Consider the following 23,760-nt stretch of genomic DNA (forward strand, 5'->3'; position numbering starts at 1 on the left):
CCACGCCGGTAGAGGCCACACCAGGGAAGGCCACGCTGGGCTGAGCGGAGCCAGGGAGGCAGGTGAGGTGGGGAGACGGCAGAAGGGGCCTGTCCAGCTCCGAGTTTAGAGAAGTCAGGGAGAGAGGGTGGCGGTGACCCACAGCCAACTGCCAGGTGAAGGGTGACTCGCTCCAAACAGGGACGCCGGGCCGGCACAGCAGAGAACTCCAGAGATTTGAGCCCCGAGTGGGGACCTGCATGCCCCCACGAAACCTGGCATCGGCTCCGATTCCACCCCCTCCCCACCCTCGGGAACTGGGACCTCGTCCTGGGGTCTTGAGAGCCAAGGCTCCCTGCCCGGGGGAGGAAGACCGACGGGGAAGGTGGGTTCGTCTCTGTGTCCTTTGCTCTGAGAATGATGGGGTGCGAGCCGTGACCACAACCTCACGGTACCCTCAAAATGCCTGGGAAATGGGCACAACGTGGCCTTTCAATCAGCCCCCACTCCAGGATGGAAAGAGGAGAAAGAAGGCGTGGTCCCAGAACCTCTCCTACACCAGGGCCAAGATCAGCCACTTCTCCTTGACCCCAAGTCTCAACCCGGGTCACCAGGCCCAGGGGCACAGACAACCCCATGCTGAGACCCTCGCTGTGCTGATGGGGATACTGAGGCACAGCGCGGGTAGATGGATCCGAGGTCGGGGAACAAAGCGGAGACAGGCCGGGAGGCGCCCCCCACCCACTGCAGCAGGCCCTGCCTGGGTCCGTCTGCCGAGGGGCTGTCTGCGGCCAGGCCGTGGTCCCCCCCGCAGAGAAGGGCGGCCCCGCGAGACACCTACTGGACTGCAGCGTGCGCTGCCGCACCACGGGGGTGAAGGCGCCCAGGCCCTGCGGCGAGCGGGCCGCCAGGCGGAAGGCGTACTCCGTGTTGGGCTTCAGGTCCTCCACCACGTAGGAAGTCGTCGGGTCGAAGGTCCTTCCCACCTGGGGTCAAGGCAGAGAGGGACAGAGAGGGATGGGGGAGAGAGAGAGAGAAACAGAGGGGAGAGAGAGAGAGAGACAGAAACAGAGGGGAGAGAGAGAGAGACAGAAACAGAGGGGGGAGAGAGAGAGACACACACAGAGAAATAGAGACAGGGGTGCGGCAGAGAGGGACAGAGGGATGGGGGAGAGAGAGGTAGAGACAGAGATACAGACAGAAAAAGAGGGTACAGAGAGAGACAGAGACGGAGAGAGACGGAGACAGAGAGAAACAGGGGAGAGAGTCAGAGGCAGAGGGACACAGAGACAGAGATAGAGACAGAGGGACACAGTGACAGAGATAGAGACAGAAACAAAGGAGAGAGACAGACACAGGGACAGAGATAAATGGGAGAGACAGAGATAGAGAGAGATACAGAGACAGACAGAAACAGGAGAGAGATACAGAGACAGAGGAATAGAGAAATTGAGTAGACAGATACAGAGATAGACACAGAGAGACAGAGAAATACAGACAGAGACAGAAACAGACAGAGATAGAGAAACAGGGGAGAGAGACAGAAACAGAGGAGAGAGAGATTGAGACAGGGACAGAGAAAGAGAGGAGAGAGAGACAGAAATAGAGATAGAGACAGAAATAGAGAGAGAGGAGAAAGAAACAGATACAGAGACAGAGAGACAGAAAGAGGCAGAGAGATAGAAACACAGAGACAGATGGAGACAGAAAAAAAAACACACAGAAAACAGAGACAGAAAGAGAAACAGAGACAGAGACATAAACAGACAGAAACAGACCCGGAGGGATGGAGAGTGAGCGTCAGAGGCACCGGTGAAGATAAGACACAGAGAGAAGCACAGATCAAGAGAGACGGGGACGCCGATGCATATGGAACCAGAGAGAGGCCGCCAGCAGCAGAGGAGAAAGACAAAGGAGATAAGACAGAGGAGAAAAAAGTAGGGGAAAGGCACAAAGGGACAGAGACGCAGGAGAACCGGAAGGGGTGAGGAAGAGCAGAATCCGCAGCACACATAGGGACAAAGAGGGGGAAGAGACAAGGCGGGCAGCGTCAGAGAGCGCCGGGGAGGAGCCCAGGGCAGGCCAGCCCGTCCCCGCGCTGCCTCACCTCCCGGCCATGGTCGCCTTCCCGGAAGAGGAGCTCGTACTTGATGATACTCTCCTGCCGCGGGGGGCTCCAGGACAGCGTGATGCCGGTCTCCGACCTGGCCTCGGCCCGCAGGTTCATGGGCTGGCCGGGCACTGTGGGGGTGCAGGGAGACAACTAGGAGTCGGGGAGCGTCCACCCCACAAAGGGGGCCCCACCTGCTGAGCGTCCCCACTAAAAGATGCCAGCTCTGGGTGCTTCTAGAATGTTCTTTTATTTTCCTGGGGACCTCGTCCCCATCCCATTGTCACCTGTCCACCTCTGTTCCTCCATCCTCTCTTCTTCCAAAGGAAAAGAACCCATTTAAAAATCCCCCTTTCGGCTGGGCGTGGTGGCTCACGCCTGTAATCCCAGCACTTTAGGAGGCCGAGGCAGGCTGATCATGAGGTCAGGAGATCGAGACCATCCTGGCTAACACGGTGAAACCTCGTCTCTACTAAAAATACAAAAAATTAGCCGAGCGCGGTGGCGGGCGCCTGTAGTCCCAGCTACTCGAGAGGCTGAGGCAGGAGAATGGTGCGAACCCAGGAGGCGGAGCTTGCAGTGAGCGGAGATCGCGCCACTGCACTCCAGCCTGGGCGACAGAGTGAGACTCTGTCTCAAAAATAAATTAAAAAAAAAAAAAATCCCCCTTTCATTTTTTTTTTTTTGAGATGGAGTCTCACTCTGTCACCCAGGCTGGAGTGCACTGGCACGATCTCGGCTCACTGCAACCTCCGCCTCCAGGGTTCAAGTGATTCACCTGCCTTAGCCTCCCAAGTAGCTGGGATTACAGGCACCCGCCACCACGCCCGGCTAACTTTTGTATTTTTAGTAGAGACGGGATTTCACCAATTGGCCAGGCTGGTCTCAAACTCCTGACCTCAACTGATCCTCCTGCCTCGGCCTCCCAAAGTGCTGGAATTACAGGCGCGAACCACCACACCTGGCCTAAAAATCTCACTTTCAAATCACCCCAGTGCCCTCGCTGGCTGCGAATTAGATGACAGAGAAATTAGCAGGGAGATATGTGTGCCTATTTTATTTCATTTTATTTTAGTTTTTGAAACGGGGTCTCACTGTGTCACCTAGGCTGGAGTGTAGTGGCGCGATCATAGCTCACTACAGCCTCCAACTCCTGGGCTCAGGTGATCCTCTCGCCTCAGCCTCCTAAGTAGCTGGGACCACAGGCACACACCACCACGCTCAGCTAATTTTAAAATTTTTTGTACACATGAGGTCTTGCTATGTTGCTCAGGCTGGTCTTGAACTCCTGGCTTCAGGCAAACCTCCTGCCTCAGCCTCCCAAAGTGTCAGGATTACAGGTGTGAGCCACAGTGCCTGGCAAAGGGTGCCTATTTTAACATTTGGATCTCCATTCTGTATCCGCTCACAGACACGGACAGAGTGCCAACCGTCCCGGCCCTTTGCTTCAGTGGGTGCCTGAGTCTGCCCAGACTTTAGGTTTTGAAAGCCTGAGCCCCAAAGGAAAGGGTCAAACACTCCCAGAGAGCTGGGGTCCCCCATGCCTAAATGCCTCTTCCAAGTCCTGCCACCTGAGCAGGGAGGGAGACTGGCCCATTGCCTTAGGGGTGAGGCAGTTTTCTTTTATTTTTGAGACAGAGTTTCGCTCTTGTTGCCCAGACTGGAGTGCAGTGGCACGATCTCAGCTCACCACAACCTCCGCTTCCTGGGTTCAAGTGATTCACCTGCCTCAGCCTCTTGAGTAGTTGGGATTATAGACACACGCTATCATGCCCGGCTAATTTTGTATTTTTGGTAGAGATGGGGTTTCACCATTATTGGCCAGGCTGGTCTTGAACTCCTGACCTCGTGATCCGCCTGCCTCTGCCTCCCAACGTGCTGGGATTACAGGCGTGGGCCACCACGCTGAGCCAGCAGTTTTCATTATTTCAGAAGCAGTGGCGCTGGTCCCTCTAATGAGAACAGATGAGGGAGGTTCTTAAACTCAAATGCCAACAGGGGCGAGGAGTTAACAGAGAAGAGGGAAGGAAGCACACATAGCCCCCCTTGTCTCCCACACAGCCACTGGGATCTACCTGGGTGTTTGATCTTAGCCCTATGGGCTTGTCAAATCAGATTTTTTTAAGGGAAGCCAAAAATTTGGCTAGGATAACTGTCCAATTTTATTTTTTTTGAGCAGGGTCTCGCTCTGTTGCCCAGGCTGGAGGGCAGTGGCGACATTTTGGCTCACCGCCTCCCGAGTTCAAGTGATTCTCCTGCCTCAGCCTCCTGAGTAGCTGGAACTATAGGCGTGTGCCACCACCACTGGCTAATTTTTGTATATATATATTTTTTTTAGTAGAGATGAGGTTTTGTCATGTTGGCCAGGCTGTTCTCAAACTCCTGACCTCAGGTGATCCACCCGCCTCAGCCTCCTAAAGTGCTGGGATCACAGGCATGAGCCACCACACCCAGCCCTCTCCGATTTTATTTTAATGTTTGTTTTTGTTTTAGAGACAAGGTCTTGCTTTGTTGCCCAGGCTGGAGTGTAGTGGTGCTATCATAGCTCACTGCAGCCTTAAACTCCTGGGCTCCAGTGATCCTCTCATCTCAGCCTTGAGTAGCTGGGACTACAGGTGTGCACCATCAAGCCTAGCTAATTTTTAATTTTTTTGTGTGTAGAGATGGGGTCTAGCTACATTGTCCAGGCTGGCCTCAATAAATCCTCCTATCTTGGCCTCCCAAAGTGCTGAGATTACAGTCATGAGCCACTACACTGGGTCCTATATATGTTTCTTAAGAAATGGGGTATTGCTATATTGTCCAGGCTGGACTGAAACTCCTGGGCTTAAGCCATCCTCCTGCGTCTGCCTCTTGAGTAGCTGGGACTACAGGCACATGCCACCAAGCCTGGCTAGCTCTCTGATTTTATTTTTTTTTTAATTTAATTTTTTTGAGATGGCGTTTCACTTGTCGCCCAGGCTGGATGCAATGGTGCGATCTTGGCTCATTGCAAACTCTGCCCAAGTTCAAGTGATTCTCCTGCCTCAGCCTCCAGAGTAGCTGGGATTACAGGCACCCGCCACCACGGCCGGCTATTTTTTTTTTTTTTTTGTAGTATTAACAGAAATGGGGTTTCACGGTGTTGGCCAGGCTGGTCTCAAACTCCTGACCTCAGGTAATCCACTCGCCTCTGACTCCCAAAATGCTGGGGTTACAGGTGTGAGCCACCGCCTCCGTCCTAGCTCCCCGATTTTAAATGCTAGCATGAAAATATATACATATATTTTTAAATTTTTTTTTTGAGGTGGAGTCTCACTCTCTCGCCCAGGCTGGAGTGCCGTGGCATGATCTCAGCTCACTGCAACCTCCACCTCCTGGGTTCAAGTGATTCTCCTGCCTCAGCCTCCTGAGTAGCTGGGATTACAAGCACAGGCCACCACGCCTGGCTAATTTTTAGTAGAGACGGGGTTTCACCATGTTGGCCATGCTGGTCTCGAACTCCTGACCTCAGGTGATCCGCCCGCCTTGGCCTCCCAAAGTGCTGAGATTACAGGCTTAAACCACCACACCCGGCCTAAATGCTAGCATGAAAATATCTTAAAGCACCGTGCATAACCCACAACCCGCTCTGCGGCTTCCAGGGAGCATGCAAAGAACCAAGCCGCACGGCCGGGGCCCCGAGTCCTGCCGACCCCACGCCTCACCTCCCTGCTGCGTCTTGACCTGGATGGGGTCCGAGAGGGGCCCGTCGCCGACGGAGGTGAAGGCGAGCACCCGCACGGTGTAGGTCTCGTCCTCCAGCAGGCTGCCCACGGTGGTCAGCAGGCTGTCGTCCACGTTGTGCTTCTGCCAGTTGCCCACGGGGTGCTCCGGTTCCATGGTGTAGTAGACGCGGTAGCCGCGGATCAGGCCGTTGGGCTCCACCGGCTCCTCCCACTGCACAATCATGGTGGTGGCGCTGAGCATCCGGGCTTGCACGTTTCGCGGCGCGCTGGCCGGGGCCTGCTCGCCTGTGCGGGTGACCACTGACTCGCTGGGGGGCCCCTGGCCGATGGAGTTGACAGCCGACACCCAGATCTCGTACTCCGAGTTGGGGCTCAGGCCGCCGATGCTGTAACGCGTGGTGGTGATGTCCTCTTTAATCTGATACGGCCCGTCTTGGCTCTTGGATTTATATTCGATGACGTAATAGGACACAGGATCTGGGTTGCCCGAGTCCCACGTGATGGTGATGCTGGTGGCTGTGTTCTCAGTCACCATGGGAGTCCCGGGAGCTTTGGGGAGAGCTGTGGGCAGGAGGCAGCTGTGTCACGCATTGGGCACACTGGTTGAGGACCTTGAAGGCTGTGTGACTTTTCACCATTCAGTCGCCTTCTCTGAGCCTTGATTTGCCCAGCAGTAATCATGGGCCTCATGACTCCTGTCATCATCTACAGCAAGGGGTAACAAACTATGGCCCAGGGTCCACCCAGTACCCATTTTCTTTTTTTTCTTTTTTCTTTGAGATGGAGTCTCACTCTGTCACCCACAGTGGCACGATCTCGGCTCACTGCAAGCTCCGTCTCCCGGGTTCATACCATTCTCCTGCCTCAGCCTCCCGAGTAGCTGGGACGACAGGTGCCTGCCACCACACTCAGCTAATTTTTTGTATTTTCAGTTGAAACGGGCTTTCACTGTGTTAGCCAGGATGGTCTCGATCTCCTGACCTCTGACCTCGTGATCCGCCCGCCTCGGCCTCCCGAAGTGCTGGGATTACAGGCGTGTGAGCCACCGCACCCGGGCTTTTTTTTCTTTTTTCTTTTTTTTTTTTTTAGACGGAGCCTTGCTCTGTCACCCAGGCTGGAGTGCAATGGCTCGATCTTGGCTCACTGCTACCTCCACCTCCCGGGTTCAAGTGATTCTCCTGCCTCAGCCTCCCGAGTAGCTGGGATTACAGATGTGCGCCACCACACCCAGCTAATTTTTTTTTTTTTGTATTTTCAGTAGAGACAGGGTTTCACCATGTTGGCCAGGCTGGTCTCAAACTCCTGACCTCAGGTGATCTGCCCGCCTAGGCCTCCCAAAGTGCTGGGATTACAGGTGTGAGCCACCGTGCCTGGCCCATTTTATTTATTTTTAAAGACAGGGTCTGGCTCTGTTGCCCAGGCTGGATTGCAGTAGTGCGATCATAGCTCACTGCAGCCTTGAACTCCTGGGCTCAAGCAGTCCTCCTGCCTCAGCCTCCTGAGTAGCTGGGACTAAAGGCATGCACCACTGCACTTGGCTAAATGTTTCATTTTTTTGTGGTAGAGAAGGGGCCTGGCTATGTTGCCCAGGCTGGTCTCAAAGTCCTGGGCTCAAGCAAACCTCCTGCCTTGGCCTCCCAAAGTGCTGGGATTACAGGAGTGAGTCACTGCGCCCGGCCAGGATCATTTATAACCAATAAATAATACCTGTTCAAAGAACAACCGTCCCCTTCCTAGCCATGAATGACTGAAGCCAAGAGGGTAACTCGGAGGTGCTCCCACGCTGCCTCCCACCTGTGCCTGAAGTCGGGGATCGACTCCAGCCTGCCCCTCCACCTACAAGCCCCATGGGCCCTGCTCACATTTCACCGTGATCTGAGCAACCGCCTCGATGACGCCCAGGCTGGACATGGCCACGCAGGTGTAGTTGGCCGAGTCCTTGACGTCTGTGAGTTCCAGCACGTTCCGACCCACGGGCATGTCATCCTCGGGGGTCAGGTCCTCGGCCCCCTGCATCCACTTCACGTATGGCATGGGCGAGCCCACGGCCACGCAGGTGATGTTCACGTTGCCCCCTGGCATGATCTCGTGGCTCATGGGCAGGATGGAGAAGCGCGGGGCCACGCGGCGGACTGGGGAGGGGGCGGCAGTGGCGGCGGGAGGGAGATGCGAGGGGTGAGGTGGGGTGAGGTTGGGAGGGGAAGACAGGATGCGGAGGAGAAAAAGAAAAGCAGAAAGGAAGAAAGAAAGAAGGAAAGAAAGAAAAAAAAGAAAAAAAAAGGAAAACCATTTAAATATAAACAGGGCTGGTTCTTTTCCCTCTGTTGATTTTTTTCCCCCCAAATGAAAAGAAAACAAAAGAACCAAATTAAAAAACCAAATTCCAACACAAAGAAACCAAAACTTCAAAGGAAGGTACTTCACAAACAATATATAGAGAGATATATCAATATATAATAGACATGAAGCATTATCTCATAGCAACAGGGTTTCATAGACCAGGGTGGCTGGTCACAGCACAGATACGAACACAAAAATTTATCAGCGGTTTCTCATCTTTGCAGACAGCAGTGGCTTCAGGGAGCAGGTGGCCTCCGATCACTCCTGAATGGGGGCATCCCCTTCGGGGAGCGCTGGAAGATTCTGGCTGCCAAGTTTCAGGATGTGGGTGGGTTAGGAGAGGGGGCAACTTCCAACCCTCCCTGGTTCTCTGGGGATGTGGCGGTCATAGGACAGTTGTTGAGGCCAGGAGACAGAGGGAGCCTGAGATGTCAGTCCCCCACTCCCCAGTGACTCGGGGCCCTGCCCACTTACCCGCCCCCTCCGACCGGGCCCTCCAGGAAAAGATGAGAAACTCTAATGAAATTTTTGTGGTTTTTGGGTATAGAAACCCTTCTAAAAGCTTCTGTCAGATCTGACAAGTTTCCATCAATAGATGCAGCTCTGAGTCACAAACATCATGCAAAATAGACTGAGAGAGAGAGAGAGAGAAAGAGAGAGCGAGCGAGAGACAGAGAGAGAAAGGAGGGAGGAACTGCAGGGGGAAGATCTGGATTTTGGGGATCTCTAGTGCACACTTATGTGACACCAGAGAGAGGAGATGAATGAATGGGGAGAAAGAGAGAAGAATAGAAAATAGGGACAGAGAGCGGGAGGGGCAGAGAAAGAAAGAAAGAAGGGGGAGGGCCCACTTCAATGCTGCATATTAATTCTAGCAGATGTGATCCAATGTGACATGCCACATTGTCACATCACAGCCCTGGCGGAATAATAGGATATTAATAATAATAATAATACTTAATAATAATAAACAAGGGAATGAACTTGAACGTTGAGAGAACAGGGACATGTTCTGTGCGTTTCTTAGCGGGGAAGTGGATGCAACCTTCTCTCAAAGACCGTGAAGGCAGCAGGATGCATTTCGGGGGCTCCGTTTTCGGAAGTCAGATGGGTTCCAGGACAGGGGGAAGGGGAGGAGGCTAGTGGGCACCTGAACTTGCAAAGAGCACTGCTGGCCCACAGGGGCTGTTTAACTGCTGTGGGAAGGACTCGGGTGAACCTAATAAATCCTTCTAGCGGGAAAAGGGTTTGTCCCTGGGTGACAGTCTCAGGTCCTAAAGAAGACACATGGGTGCATCCCCAGCTTTGGATGGGTGAAGGAGTCTTGTTTCAACTGCACAGATGACGGACTGGAGGCTCAGTTAGGATCCCCATCAACACCTGCCTCTGATTTTCATACAGGATTGGGGGGTGCAGCCTCAGGGGGTGGTCTCAGGGGGTCTGGTCTACGATGCTGAGGAGGTTCAAGGGGATAAAGGGAGGTGGCCCCAACTCCCTCCCTTCCAGCCTCGGTTCCTAGCTGGAAATCCCAACCCCTGCCTTCCTGAATCCGGGCGGGAGGCAAAGAGAAGGGGGGACGTCGGCAGGCGTGGGAGTGGGGTCTGGAAGCTGGCAGCCCTTCGGAAAAAGAAGCCCCACGAAAAGTCCGGAAGTCGCACTGGAGACAGGATGGAGGGAGTGGAGGGTACTGCTCCGGGGGAGGAGTCGGGGCATGGGGAGACAGAAGGGCCATGCACACAGAGTGGAGGTGAGGGGCGAGGTGCCGTGAGATGGGGGGGGGCGGGTGGCTTTCTGGTAGGGCTGGGTGGAGGGCGGGGGTGTGGGGGGAGAATGGGGTCCGGCCAGCCAGCGGACGCGGTCCAGGCCAGCCGCCGGCACCCACAGCGAGGCACAGGTAAGATGCCAAGGCTGAGTTGTCATGGAAACAGAACACAATGGGGAAATGAGCGTGGGGGGAGCTAATTATTCAAGGACAGAAAAACGGTATCGACGTCCAAAACAAAACCAGGAAGAACAAATGAAATAACAAAGCAAAAGCAATTTAAAAAAAGAAAGAGAGAATCTAAAAAACAAACAAACAAAAAAACTCCCTCCGAAACAAAACACAACACCCAAAAGCAAGAAGAAAAAAAAAAAAAAAATCATGGAATGGGTGTGGGGCTGAAAATCGGGGTCTGAAAGGAGGAGGACTGTGGCTTCCCCAGGGAGACGCCCTCCCCCTGGCAGAACACAGGATCCGGCCTCCCCATCCAGCACCCAAGAGCCTTGGCCACGGGTTTGGGGCGGCCACAGGGGTGGGAGCCTCGTGAACAAAAATCCTTCGGAACGAACCAACCCAGCCCGACTCAAATCTCTCACTCTAAAGCCCCTCTCAGTCCACTTCTCGACACCCTGCCTCTCTTAGGGCTGAGCAAGTTGGAGGTCCCAAAGCTGAAATCCCATAGCAAGGTGAACTCCTCAAGGTCTCTGAATCCCATAGTAAACCTCTCCAGGCAGACGTGGAGGAGCTGATGTGGCTGAATGAGCCCAGTGGCCTTGGGAAGGTCCCCCGTCCTCCTGGAGCCTCAGTTTCCTCATCTGTAAAATGGAGGGAATTGGGTATCCTGCCGAGAAAGGCATTAACCTGACTCCGGCAGTGCCTGGCACAGCAGGTGCTAAACTCAGGCATGGAGCTGGTGAAGTTACCTTTCAGCCTCCCAGGGGCTGGGACGATCAAACAGCTTCTCTACCTTAAGGGAGTTCAGGGGTGAATTATAAAAAGGAAATGGAGGCAGGCGCGGTGGCTCATGCCTGTAATCCCAGCACTTTGGGAGGCTGCGGCAGGTGGATCACCTGAGATCAAGAGTTGGAGACCAGCCTGGCCAACATGGCAAAATCCCATCTCTACTAAAAATACAAAAATTAGCCAGGTGTGGTGGCGGGCGCCTGTAATGCCAGTTACTCTGGAGGCCGAGGCAGAAGAACTGCTGGAACCCGGGAGGCAGAGGTTGCAGTGAACCGAGATCGTGCCACCACACTCCAGCCTGGGTGACAGAGCGAGACTCCATCTCCAAATAAATAAATAAATAAATAAACAAACAAACGAACAAAATGGAGACAGTAAGAATTTCTACTGAATTCCCATCTTACTTTCTTCCTTCTAACAATTTTGAGAGGCAAACGTCCTTATGCTCATTTTGCAGATGAGGGAACAGAGACTCAGAGAGGTGACAAGACTAGATGGAACTCACAGAAAGGAAGAAGTGTAGCCAGAGCTCAAAGCCAGGCCAGCCTGGTTCCTGCCTCTCAGAGAAAACAAGGCTTTTCTCACCATAGTGAGTAACGAGGACTACGGCCAAGTATCAATCCTTGGCATCTAGCTCTTTCAAACTTGTGTGTCCTGACCCACTGGGGACACCAAAGAGGAAAAAAGTACCCATCACCTATACCAAACTCCATGTAATGGCCAGTTGCCACTGGTTGAATAATATTCAGTAGCCATCATAATAAATGTCCAGAAGCCATCAGTAAAAGGCTTATACTCAAAGGAATTGTTGGAACGTCAAAGGGAGTAAGATCTAGCTTTAGGATCTAAAGGTTAAGTGCCAGGCCAATTTATCTATTCTGTAAGGGTCAACATCTTATCCAAAAGACCCTGTTCCTGTTTGATCTTATCTTAAAATATCTCTCCATAGGGATGTCATAATTTGCAAGGTACCTTTAACTTTTTTAAGAAGTAGAGACAAGGGGATACCTGTTGAATATGTAAAAGACTTGCAGTACGGGGTTAACTATAAATCAGTTAAATGTGGGAGGGCATTTATCAACAGCAGTAATTTTAGGGTTCACAATCCCCAACATGGCCGGCAACCATCAGTTAAATGGACCTGCCAATAAATTATAATGGCTCCTCTGACACCTAAGAAACTTGCCCACTTGCTTTCTCACCCGCCTCATTTGTTTCAAAGGGTGTGCTCTAGGAAGAGGGCTTGTTTGCCACGAGTTTAAGGGAGGATCATGCCCATTGGCACTAGGTGGCTCAGATCTCCCCCTCCCTGGGGGCCTTGTAAGGCCTCTGGGCATCCTCCCAGCTGGCAAGGGCGGGTGACTGACGCTGTGTTCTGCCCGGTTTGGTGCTGGCACCCACCCACGTCATCTTTCCACCCCCGGCTGCAAGCTTGAGGTGCAGGTTAGAGAGTAAGGTGGGCACGGTGCCCACGGGACGGAGAGGCTCCGCGGGACCCCCGCCCCCAATTACCGACCTGAATGGAGGGTCCAGGCAGGTTATAAGGGGACCACACCAGCCTTGGTCCTCAGCACGCTCCAGCTGGCTCTGGTTTCCAGCTCTTCTCGTCACCGAGTAGCCGGGGGGTCCCAGCGGGGGGGACCCGCTTGGGCGAGGGGGTCGGGAGGGTGGGCGGTGGGGTGGGGGGGTGGCAGGTTGTGGGGGGTGTCGCTTCAAACCCCGATTCACATGGAAAAACAACTCAAAAACCGTCAAAGCAACCAGGAGACGACCCCTCCCCCAGGCAGGAAGAGGCAGAAACACAAAAACCAAAAAAGGGGGTTGGGAGTGGGGGCGAGGGTAAAGGGGAGGAAGGAAACTCAAAAGTGAGGTGATCTGGTTGAAGCACTAGGTAGGGAACCCCGACAGTGTCAGACATCTCAACGATTCAGCAAGCCGCAGCTCCAAGGGGTGTGGGGGCGGGGGGGGGGGGGGGCTCTGCTGGGCATTTTGGGGTGGGAGAAGATTCTAGATACTTCTCCAAACTCCAAAATGAATATGCGGATGGAGAGGGCAGGGGAGAGATGCCAAGAAATTGTGCAGCCTCCGGGGGGTTTATTTAAGCTTAGATTACACCTGTCGGGGGGCAAGGGAGGGGTTGGAAACATTCCTAATTCCATAGCCCACTTCTTGTCCTTTCCTTTGAACTCCAGCCTGTAGCCCAAGGAGGGTGGGCACCGCCCCTCAGCCCACCTGCGTATTTTCTGCTACCCTTCTCCATCATTTTGCTGTGCCTCCTTCCCTCCCTCCCGCCTCTCCCCCCACCGCCAGCTCCCTCCGCCACTGAGGTAGCGTGCAAGGCCTGGAGGGACCTGGCTGGCTCCCTGGCCCACGGGCTGACCAGCGGCCTTGGCAAGTCATTGGTATTTTGAGCTGGACATTTGGATGCGCTCTAGATACTTTTTACTTTTTTTTTTTTTTTTTTTTTTTGGTACCCGCTCTCTCTTTCTCTCATTTCTTTTTGTTTTTCCCCCAGTTCTGGCCAATCCATGGACTTCCCTCACCACCCCCCCCCCCACCTCGCTGTGGCCGCCGGAGACACGGGGCTTTCCAAATGACAAGGTGTAATCTAATATTCCCCTCACAAATCCCCTCCCCCAACAGAGGAAACAGCGAATGCAGAGGGTGTGAGGCAGGCAGCAGGCGAGAGGTGTTCAGAGCTCAGTGTTCCTGCAGAGTGACCCCCTCCTCGCCGCCCACCCTGGCCAAATGGAGGGACGCCTGCCTTCCCACCCCTGGAGTCCCCTCTCCCCCATGTGATGAGGGTGGGATGAGAAGGTCTGGGATGAGAAGATCTGACACTGCCTGCCCCTAGGGTTAAGCCAGTGGCCTTAGGTAGGGAGGCGTGGCCAGGTATAGTAAGCACAAACTAGGGAGCTGGCCAACACACCTCAACGCGAGCCTTTCTGGGAATACAGGAGGTGAGGGGTGTTCCAGCCCACCATCTATGTCTGTCCCTGTTTTGGGGGGCCAAGAGGTAAGGGGAACACCTGGGGGTCACATCCATCAATTTCAGGGCTTGGGTATTGGAAATTTAATTTAAAAAACAATTTTTCCCCATAAATTTGCATACATGGATTGATCTGAAAAGGCCTGGGGACAGGTCACAAGTACTGAAAAAGAAGACCTGGGAATCGGGCAATCCAGGCCTTGCTGGTGTCACGCAGCAGGTACTGGTTTCTTAGCTTAGCACTTGAGACTCTGCGTTAAATTATGCCAGTCCCATCGGCCTCTTCCAAAACCTTGAAGATATCCTCAGTCCCTTCAAGGTAGAACACTGCTCAACTGGCAGGGCACGGCGGCTCACGCCTGCAATCCCAGCACTTTGGGAGGCTGAGGTGGGTGAATCACCTGAGGTCAGGAGTTTGAGACCAGCCTGGCCAACATGGTGAAACCCTGTCTCTACCAGAAATACAAAAATTATCCGAGCGTGGTGCCAGGTGCCTGTAATCCCAGCTACTCAGGGGACTGAGGCAGGAGAATCACTTGAACCCAGGAGGCGGACGTTGCAGTGAACCGAGATTGCGCCACTGTACTTCAGCCTGGGCAACAGAGTGAGACTCTGTCAAAAAAAAAAAAAAAAAAAAAAAAGGCTGAGTGTGGTGGCTCACACCTGTAATCCCAGCACTTTTGGAGGCCGAGGCAGGTAGATTACCTGAGGTCAGGAGACCAGCCTGGCCAACGTGGCAAAACCCTGTCTCTAATAAAAATACAAAAATTAGCCAGGCGTGGTGGAGGACAACTGTAATCCCAGCTACTTGGGAGGCTGAGACAGGAGAATCATTGAACCCAGGAGGAGGAGGTTGCAGTGAGCCGAGATCACGTCAATGCACTCCAGCCTGAGTGACAAGAGTGAAACTCCATCTCAAAAAAAAAAAAAAGTAAAAGAAAAAAAGAAAAAGAAAATTCCTCCTGATGTCTCCAGCTTTTTCCAAGTTCCCCTGGCATCAGAGGGTGGCAAACCATTTACATGGGTCCTGTGCACTATGTTTCAATAATGCTATGTTGCTAGACCAGGTAGTAAAGACACTACCTTTAGCCACTAACTCATACTCTAAAGGCTTAGAGTTTTAAAGAACCAGAAAAGAACATTCACAGTCAGGGAGAATATAATCTGATCATCTTCCCACCTTGTCAAAAGCCGGAGGAGGGAGAATTCAACTACAGCTGGGAGTGGAGCTGCCAGCTGTATTTTTAAAAATGGACACAATTTTGACTTAAGCCCTTTGGATCCCCGAGATAAATTTCAGGAGGAGAAGGGCAAGCCTGAATATTTTACCCCCTGTACCACCCAGAGTCAGCCAAAGCTGGAGATCTGTCAGTTTAGCAAATAAATAAGAGTGAGATTAGGGGTTGCATTTTTTCCCCTTTTTGCAATTAATTCCTGTGACTGGCTGCTCTGGCAACAATGTAAATACTTGTAGCTTTCAGAACATGCCAGGTGGCCCATCTCTTCTGGTGGGCTGGTACTTATCTGCAAGGGTAGCCTTGTACTTAATATGGGCCTTTGTTGTCCCTTTCTGTGGCCACAGAACTTCCTAGGAAATGACAGTGGGGAAAATGAGAGCTATGGCTCTGGGGAGTCCGCTGATCTCATGGGGATGGGGTTGGAGCCAGGAGAAAATGAGATCATGAGATGAGCTCAGGAAAGCACTAGCGAAAAATGAGGTCTGAGCAAATGAATTAGCTTCTGCCGTACAATTATTTTTAAAAGTTTCCCATATGCCATCTTATTCAAACAGTGGACATGTGAAGTACATAACAGGGAAACTAAGACCCACAAAGAAGGGAAGTGACTTGCCCAGATCATTTGCTTGAATCCTTTATTTACAACAATCCTACTGGGAATGCTTGTTACACAGAGCACTTAGTTCAATGAAATCCTTTCACCTACCCTGTGATCAAGGTTCATTTATGATCTCTACTGTTCAGATGAGGAAGTGGGGACTCCAAGTGGTCAAATGACTAGTTCAAGGTCACGTAGCCAGGGAGGGGCACAGACAAAACTGGAATCCAGGTCTGCCAGAGTCCAGAGCCTATGCTCTCATCACTTTCTGGGCTGTACTGCCCAGAAAGTCCAAGTGGTCTTCAGAGACCCTCTGTTCACAAAGTTCCAATGCACCAGCACCTAGCTTTGGTGGAGGGGCTGGGAGACCCCTTTCTGCCATCTTTTGGCACTGCTCTGAGGGTCAGCCTGGCAGCTCGCATGCTGGGTTAATAAGCAAATCTTACTGCATCTAAAGTCCTCTTGCCAACTTGGTCCAGGATTTAATAATTGGCAAGTTTGGAGAAGGTGAGTGAGGGACAAGAGGGGGAAAAGGTGATTCCAAAGTCTGGCTTCTGTCCTCAACATCGTCTAAACTGGGTAGTCAGCTGGGGTTGGTGGTTAAAAATCTACATGGATATTTTATTGGGGGGTGTTTTTTATTGGGGGTTGGAGTAAGACTCTCAAGGGTGTGCCTTTTCTTGGGGAGGGGAGCAGAAGATGGGGGTGTGCATCTCTGAAGATTTGCAAGAGTGAGAGACACACAGAGAGAAAGAGAGCTGAAAAAGAGAAAGAGAAGCAGAGGGAGAGTTGGGGAGGCAGAGAGAGCAGGGGAGAGGCTGTGTCCAAGGTTCCCCTGGGCTTTTTCCAGAATTCCACAGCTCTGATGCTCAGGTACTCAGAAAGTGACCATGCTGTGTTGCTGGACAAAAGACACCTGTGACCGGGCTCAGAGTCTGAGAGGGGATGGGGGAAGCAGCCAGTGCTGCCTGGGAGGCAGAGGCATAGTGTTCCAGGTCAGATAATTGGCCAAGTCTTTCTTCCAAAGTCTGTCAGGCTACATTTCCTAATGGGCACTTCTGGATTGGTACCCAGCCAGAATGCATACAGTCATCACAGCAGCTGCCATTTTGAGTGCCAATTACACACCGAGTATGCATGGTCCTGTGAAAATGGTGCTGTTATTGCCCTCTCCCCTCATTTAAAACTGACCATAATCCATGTTTGGATATGTCACTAAAATGAATAAGAACTCAAAATGCTAGTGCACATTCAGCAGTACTTCAAATGCCTGGGTTTGGGCTTATTTGGGAGCGCAGGAGGCAGTCTCATTCTGAGGTAGAAGGATGGGAACACGCCTGCTTAAGCTTCCTTCCAACATGGCTGCCTGGAGGCAGGGAGCTGAGTTACTACCTCTGGGGAAAGAGGAGCTGGCCAGTGAGGTCAGGAAAATTGGGCTGCTCTCTCCACACACCCCACCCATGTTCTGACCTCCTGCCATCTGTCTGTGCCACCTCCCTTGTGCCCTTGTGCCTAAGTGGTCACTTTCTGCCCTGGCATCCCAGCTGTGGGACCCCTTCTGCCCTCCTGGATGATAGCTGGGACAGGAACACTGGCTTTTAAATCACAATGCGTTTGGAGAACAACCACAGAACAGCTCAACCCAAGAAACCAAAACCAAATAGCACAGACACAAGACAGAACCAAAGACGAGTCACTTTGGGGGAGAAGAGGACCAGGTGAAGGGAATGGGAGGGGAAAAAAGAACCATTTGATTTTTTCCCCCCAAAACGAAACAAAACCAAAGAAAAAAAGAAAAAAGAAAAAAAAAAAAAGAAAAAGGAAAAAAGAAAACCAAAAGAGAAAAACGGAACAGAAGACGAGAAACACTCCAACAGAAGGCGTTGGGAATCACCAAACCAAACCAACAAGAGAGGCATGCAGAGAAATTTTTACATTCTCCCAGCATGCATCAGGCCCAAGTTACCATGACGACGAGGAGTGCAAAAAACTTAGCAACAACATTACCAACGGATGCAGAGGCGACCATAATGCAAGCATCGCATGTGTGCGGCCGGCCCTAGGCCGGGCTGGGCGCGGCTGAGATTTTCGTGTCTTTCTGGGTTTTGCTCTCGCTTGGCGGTTTTTTTTTTTTGTTTAGTTTGCTTTGTGCTTATGATTCATATTCCATCTTTTAAAATTGTTGTTCATTTTTCTATTTTTTTTCCGTGTGCGTGTCAGCGTGTGTCTGTGTGGTGTCTACATGTGTTTTGTGTGTGTGCGTGTCATTTTCAGAATGTAAAAATGTGGGTAAAGAAAGTAAAAAAGAAAAAAACACACCAACCTTCTCGAAGCTCTGAGGGATGTAAAGGGGGTTTGATGCGGAACACAATGACATGGGAAGAAGAGAAAAAATAGGGGAGATACAGAGAGTAAAAAGAGGACTTCCCAAGGCTAAAAGCTGCAATAGTTTGTTGTTTTTTCTTTAAACCAAAAAAAAAAAAATTAAAATTAAAAAATAAAAAGAACAGCAATGACCTTTTTGTCTTCTCTCCACTCTGCCCTCAACATACAAGATCTACTACATTTGCCTTTCTCCATTCTTTTCTAAGCTTGATTCTGGAGCATCTAAGACCCAGGCAAAGATGGGGAAACGGAACCTCACCCCCTCAACTGTCCCCAAGAGGATGGAGGCTCATGCTGGGGACCCCACCTCTGGGGGATGAGGACACAGAAGCCCCCCTCCCTTCTTGCACCCTCACTAAAGGCCCCACCCGGCTCCCTGCCCCACACCCGCTGTCCACACTCTTTTGAGCCCTGCTGGATTTACAAACCCCCATCCCAGGTGTTGGCAGAGAAATAAGCAGGTTAGGTGAAGACCAGTCAGTTGGAGTCACGAACGTATTACAACTCACCAGAGGTGCCGTGACAGCGGATCAGACGTGCCCCTACCCACCACCCGTCCATACACCCACATCCCCATCCCCTCCCCCTCCATGCGACCTCCTCCTCAGAGACAAAATGCAAAACCCCAGGTCCAGGACCAAGGAATCACTTCAGGGCCAGCGGGTGCTGTGGATGGTAGGGACGAAGGTGGTGAGTGAGGGTCTGTGGGTAAGGGATGAGCCACACGGCCTCCTGGATGGAGAACGACTAGGGCTTGGTACTTCGCATGGGGGAAACTGAGGCCCAGAGAAGGATGTGATTGAGTCAATTACACAGCGCTAACTGGGGCAGCCCTAGGGATTGAAGGGCGCCCTGGCATCCTGGCAGAAGCTGTTTCTACCACAAATCTGATCAGAAACAGCTACTAGGAGGTGAAAGGGAGGAGAGGAGGAAGGCTACAACTTCTGAAAACACCCAAGAGCCAACACGCGAGATAAGAGGAGGCCAACGGAGGCATCTGGGGGCAAGGGAGCCCCCTGGCACCTTTGAGGCAGCACCAAGGGACCCACAAGGAAGGAAGCTTCCTTGGGGCAGGGGAGCGGGGAGGTGCTGGGGCGAGGCCCCCACGCTGCTGGGCATGACTGAGTGGGAATTGGAAACTGAGAGTAACAAGCTTCGCTGGGTGCCGTGCCTGCCCCAGCTCGGTGCAACTACCGAGCCCCCCGGGTGCCTGTGCCCGCTGTGGCCCCAGCCTCCCATCGGCCTGGACTGCCCTTCTCCGAGAGTCATTAGGAAGAGGCAGAAGGCGCCGGGCTCTGGACCAGCTGGTGGGGGGTGGGAGGGGCAGCCTCGAAGACCCCTCCTCAACTTCTAGATTGAGGGCCCTGGATTAGGGGGGGCAGTGAAGCGGGGAGCTACGAGGCCACAAAGTTGGGAGAAGCAAAGCCAGCACACAGCACGGGAAGGCACGACACACCACAGAAGCCAACTCGGGTGGGCAGGCGGGTGGGGTGGGGCGGGGCAGAGGCCTGCAGGCTCCCCTGGCCCTGTAGGCCCAAGACTGACCCCCTCACCCTGCCCCACGCCTTCCTACCCCACCATCACTGCCTCCCCAGAGCCTGCTGCCCACGGGGCATCTCTCGCAAGGCACGAGGAAGGGAATTTAAGCTGCCCCCATTCTACAGGCAAGGAAACTAAGGCCCAGAGAGGGACGCCACCTCGGCCAAGGTCCCACCGCGACCGGGGAGGGGCCTTCCTGCTTGGGTGTGCAGGGGACGGGGGAGCCCGGAGGCGGTGAGCCCGAGGAGGGAGGGGGATGGGACGGGGCGGGTCCCTGCCTTTGACCTGGACACGGCGTTCCCTACCTCGCACGTAGAGGTTGGCAGGTGAGGAGTAGCGCACGCCGGCGCTGTTGGTGGCCACACACTCATATTTGCCCTGGTCGGTTTCCTCACTGCTTTCAATCTGCAGGGCTCCTGTGGGAAGACGGGAGAAAGCTCGGTCTGTTAGAGGGGGGCCCAGGAGTGAACAGGGAAAGCTCCCCCACCAGAGTGCTCTCTGGCCTGTCTCCTGTGCTGGCTGGGCCAGAGAGGCAGATAAGAGGTGAGAAAACCTGGAAGCCCTAGCTTGGCCAGGCCTTGTATAACCTCCACCCCTACATCTAGCCCCACCAGGGCCTGGACACACCAGATTCCCCAGCAAATTCTCCACTCACAGTGGAAAAGCAGCTGGTCATGAGACTGCTGCTTCATGACTGCCAAGTTGAATTACAAAGATGGAGAAGAGTGTGTTTGAGAAAGCACTAAGTGATGCTCTCCTGGCCAGAAGGAAAGAGTGGGTTGGCATTCACAACTCATAACCATCATTTGATAGATCCAGGGACCTGAGGGGGCCCACCACAAATCATGTGAAAATTCAGGGAGCTGGTGGTTGCTTTGTTTCATTAAGTGCCCGTGAGTAAATGAACATGGGTCTGGGTTCCTCAGTTGTGTTCGGAATCCTAGTCCTCAAAGTCCTCAACGCCCCTAAGTAAATGGAGACAGGGTTGTACTTCTTCAGGTGTGTTTGAAATTTCAGGATTAGGTTATACCCTGAGGCAGCTAAAGTAAAAAACGTTGACGCTGGTGTGTATCAAGTATGTTTGAAATCAAAGCCATGGATCCAAGCCTTCTGGCCTGAAACTGATTGAAGAGAAGTCAGAATTTCCCCAAGTATTTTAAGTCATCTAAATAAAAGTCTGAATTTACCTGCTTGTATTTAAAACCACAAGCCTGAAGTCAACATCCTGGTGCTCACGAGTAACTGAATGGACTTCTTCAAGTGTGTTTGAAATTATGGTCCTAGACCCAATTCTATGATGCTCATAGGTACACAGGATTAGATTAAATTTTCAAAAGTATTTGAAATCAGGGGTCTGATTGAAAGCCTCTTATACTCACAAGTAAAGTTGAGGCTAAAATGCCCCAAGCCTGGATCAAAGAATTTGTTGGTCATGAGTAAATAAAGATATAAAGAAGAGGGCAATTTTTCAAGCATATTTAAAATCACAGGCCCAAATCCAAGGTCTTGGTACTCATGAGTAGATGAAAATAGGACTGATTTCCCCTCAATACATTTGAAATCACAGACCCAAATCAAAGACTTCACTTTCCATGAACATATAAAAATGAATGAACCTTCTCAAGAATATCTGAAATCACAGGCCTTGATCAAACACTACTGTGCCCATGAGAAAATGAAAATGAGGCCAAGATTTCCCCAAAGATATCTGAAACCACATGCCTGAAACAAGTCCCTCATTTTCACAAGTAAATGAAGCTGAGTATATCTGAAATTATAGGCCTTGATAAAAACTTGAGTGCCCACAAATAAAAAATAAGGCAAAAGTTTCCACACGTATGTTTGAATCACAGGCCTGGACCCAAGTGCCTGTCGACCATGAGTAAATGAAGATGAGCGAATATCCCCAAATGTGTTTGAATCACAGGCTTCAATCAGAGCCTATGGCACCAGGGGTCCAAAAATCCAGACTGAGCTTTCCAGCCTTGTTTGTGACTATCCCACAGAAATGACACGGACCCACAGATTGGGGGATTCTCTCTGGAGGTCATGGATAAAGACTCCGCCCCCATAGAGCACTGCCTATTCTCCCTTGACCTCGAGGTTCTGGGAAGCAGGCAGTATCTCCATCGCTAAGGAGGCCCAGAGAGGGTCAGGAGACTGCTCTAGGTCACACAGCATTTGTAGCAAAGGTAGGGCTGGACACTGATTCTTCCCCAGGTTCCCACTCAGGCCTTCTCTTGGCTCTTCTCTGAGGCAGCAGTTGGGTGGGGGGTAAGGGATGGAGCAGACCGACCTGAGAGCACATGTCTCTATGTGTCCTTGGGTTAGAACCTCCAGATCAGAAAGGACTGTGGAGCTGGAAGGCCCACTTTGCATGTTCGTTTTGTTTCTTTTTTTTTTTTGAGGAGTCTCACTCTGTCACCCAGGCTGGAGTGCAGTGGCATGATCTTAGTGGCTCACTGCAACCTCTGCCTCCCAGGTTCAAGTGATTCTCCTGCCTCAGCCTCCTGAGTAGCTGGGATTACAGGCACCCACCACCATGCCCAGCTAATTTTTGTGTTTTTAGTAGAGATGGGGTTTGACCATGCTGCCCAGGCTGGTCTTGAACTCCTGACCTCAGGTGACTGACCTGCCTCGGCCTCCCACAGTGCTGGGATTACAGGCGTGAACCACCGCGCCCGGCCTACATGCTCATTTTAGAGGTGGCTAAACCACATGGGGCTCCCAGCACTCTGGGGGTCTTGCCAGGTAGGGTCCTTCCCAGAGGGGGAGAGAGCCCCCCCGCCTTCCACAGCCAGGTGACCTGAGGAGTCACCTCGGCCACATTCAGCCCCCTGGCCACAGACACAGACACAGACGCAGAGACCGGACTAACACTGGGTGGAACAAAGGTGGTGGCAGGGTGGACACGCATGGAAGGGGGCCTGGGGGCAGGCCCTGTGGAACCTGAGGGGCTGAGTGGGCAGCAAGAGCGAGCGTGAGTGGGTGGGTGAGTGAGGAGCCTCTTACCTCGAATCGGAGTGCTTTCTGTAAGGGAAGCAGAGAGAACCAGGTGAATGTCACAAGGCGGTCGTGGGGGGCCGGGGGGCCCCAGGGAAGCTGGGCTGGGCCGTAAGCCAGGCCTCTGCACTCTGCCCCAGGGAGGGGATCGAGCCAGCCCTGGGCATACGGACCCTGCGGGCTTTGCTGAGGAAGCTAGGAGAGGCCTCCTAGGAGCAGGGTGAGGTCTGAGGGCTTGTCAAAGCAGGAGGGTTTCCTGTAGAAGGCGGGAATCTCTGGGGGTGGAGGGATGGAGTCTAGAAGCCTCTCTGGATGGGTGAGGGGCGTCTCTATGCCCAGGGAAGGTCTGTCAGCCTGGCCCTTTGGTGGCCTTCCCTCTGGGCTGAGGGAGGGAGGTTCATCACCCCCCCTTCCTTCTTTCCTTCTTAGGGAGCCCAGCAAGAGACTGCTTTCAAGTCCAGACTAGGAGGGGACAAGGAGCAACAGGAATTATCTTGTTAGAGACAGGGAGGTGGGTGGGGTTAGTGCCCCAGTGCCGGGCATTAATACAGCCAAGGAAGGGTGTCACAGACAGGCCGAGTAGGAGGGACAGGGAGAGCCTGGCAGCCTTCTTACCAAGAGGAAAAGAGGAAAGACCTGTTTTATCTGGGCCTTGGAGGCAGGGATGGTTAACTGCAAAGCAGGAAAAGGCGGCTCGGGGCTGGAACGTTACCCCCTCTGCTCATGATCCAGGGAGAAGTTTTGGGCCCCCTTCTCTCTGCTGCTGATGGCCGATAACTTGATAACTCGGCTGGCTGGGGCCAAGAAGATCTCAAGACCTCGATCTGCCAGGAGTGGCCAGACACGTGAAAAAGCAGCTCCTTCTGCGTGGCCCAAACCTATTTTGCAGACGGGCCAACTGAGGCTCAGAGGGGAATCTCTGAGGTCCCATCATGCGGCAGGGGTGGGCACTGAGCCTAGCTCTCCAGCCTCCTGGGATGAGGAGCTTCTGGCCTGAACTTTTCGAAGTCCCTGAATTATCTTTCGAGGTGTTCTCGTGAGGCCACTCTGCACCCTTTAGAGGGGAGCAAACAGAAGTTTGCCTAAAGTTACACCCTGGAGAACTGGAATCCGAGTCAGCGGAAATCCAGGCTGGCCTTTGCTAGGA

General features: G+C 52.6%; 1 protein-coding gene across 12 annotated transcripts in view; it reads right to left on the reverse strand.

Moving 5' to 3' along the window:
• PTPRS (protein tyrosine phosphatase receptor type S) overlaps positions 1-23,760 on the reverse strand; it is a 135,020-nt gene that overhangs the window by 32,566 nt on the left and 78,694 nt on the right. For all 12 annotated transcript variants that reach the window (XM_055104044.2, XM_055104043.2, XM_034945943.3 and 9 more), the window contains exons 6-10: positions 19,916-20,026; positions 7,659-7,928; positions 5,776-6,357; positions 2,087-2,220; positions 821-965 (exon numbers count right to left, since the gene is read on the reverse strand). In XM_055104044.2, coding sequence (XP_054960019.1) covers positions 821-965; positions 2,087-2,220; positions 5,776-6,357; positions 7,659-7,928; positions 19,916-20,026 — 1,242 coding nt within the window. The remainder of the gene's footprint in view (positions 1-820; positions 966-2,086; positions 2,221-5,775; positions 6,358-7,658; positions 7,929-19,915; positions 20,027-23,760) is intronic.

The sequence above is a fragment of the Pan paniscus genome, chromosome 20, assembly GCF_029289425.2.
Source record: "Pan paniscus chromosome 20, NHGRI_mPanPan1-v2.0_pri, whole genome shotgun sequence".
Classification (NCBI taxonomy): Eukaryota; Metazoa; Chordata; class Mammalia; order Primates; family Hominidae; genus Pan; species Pan paniscus.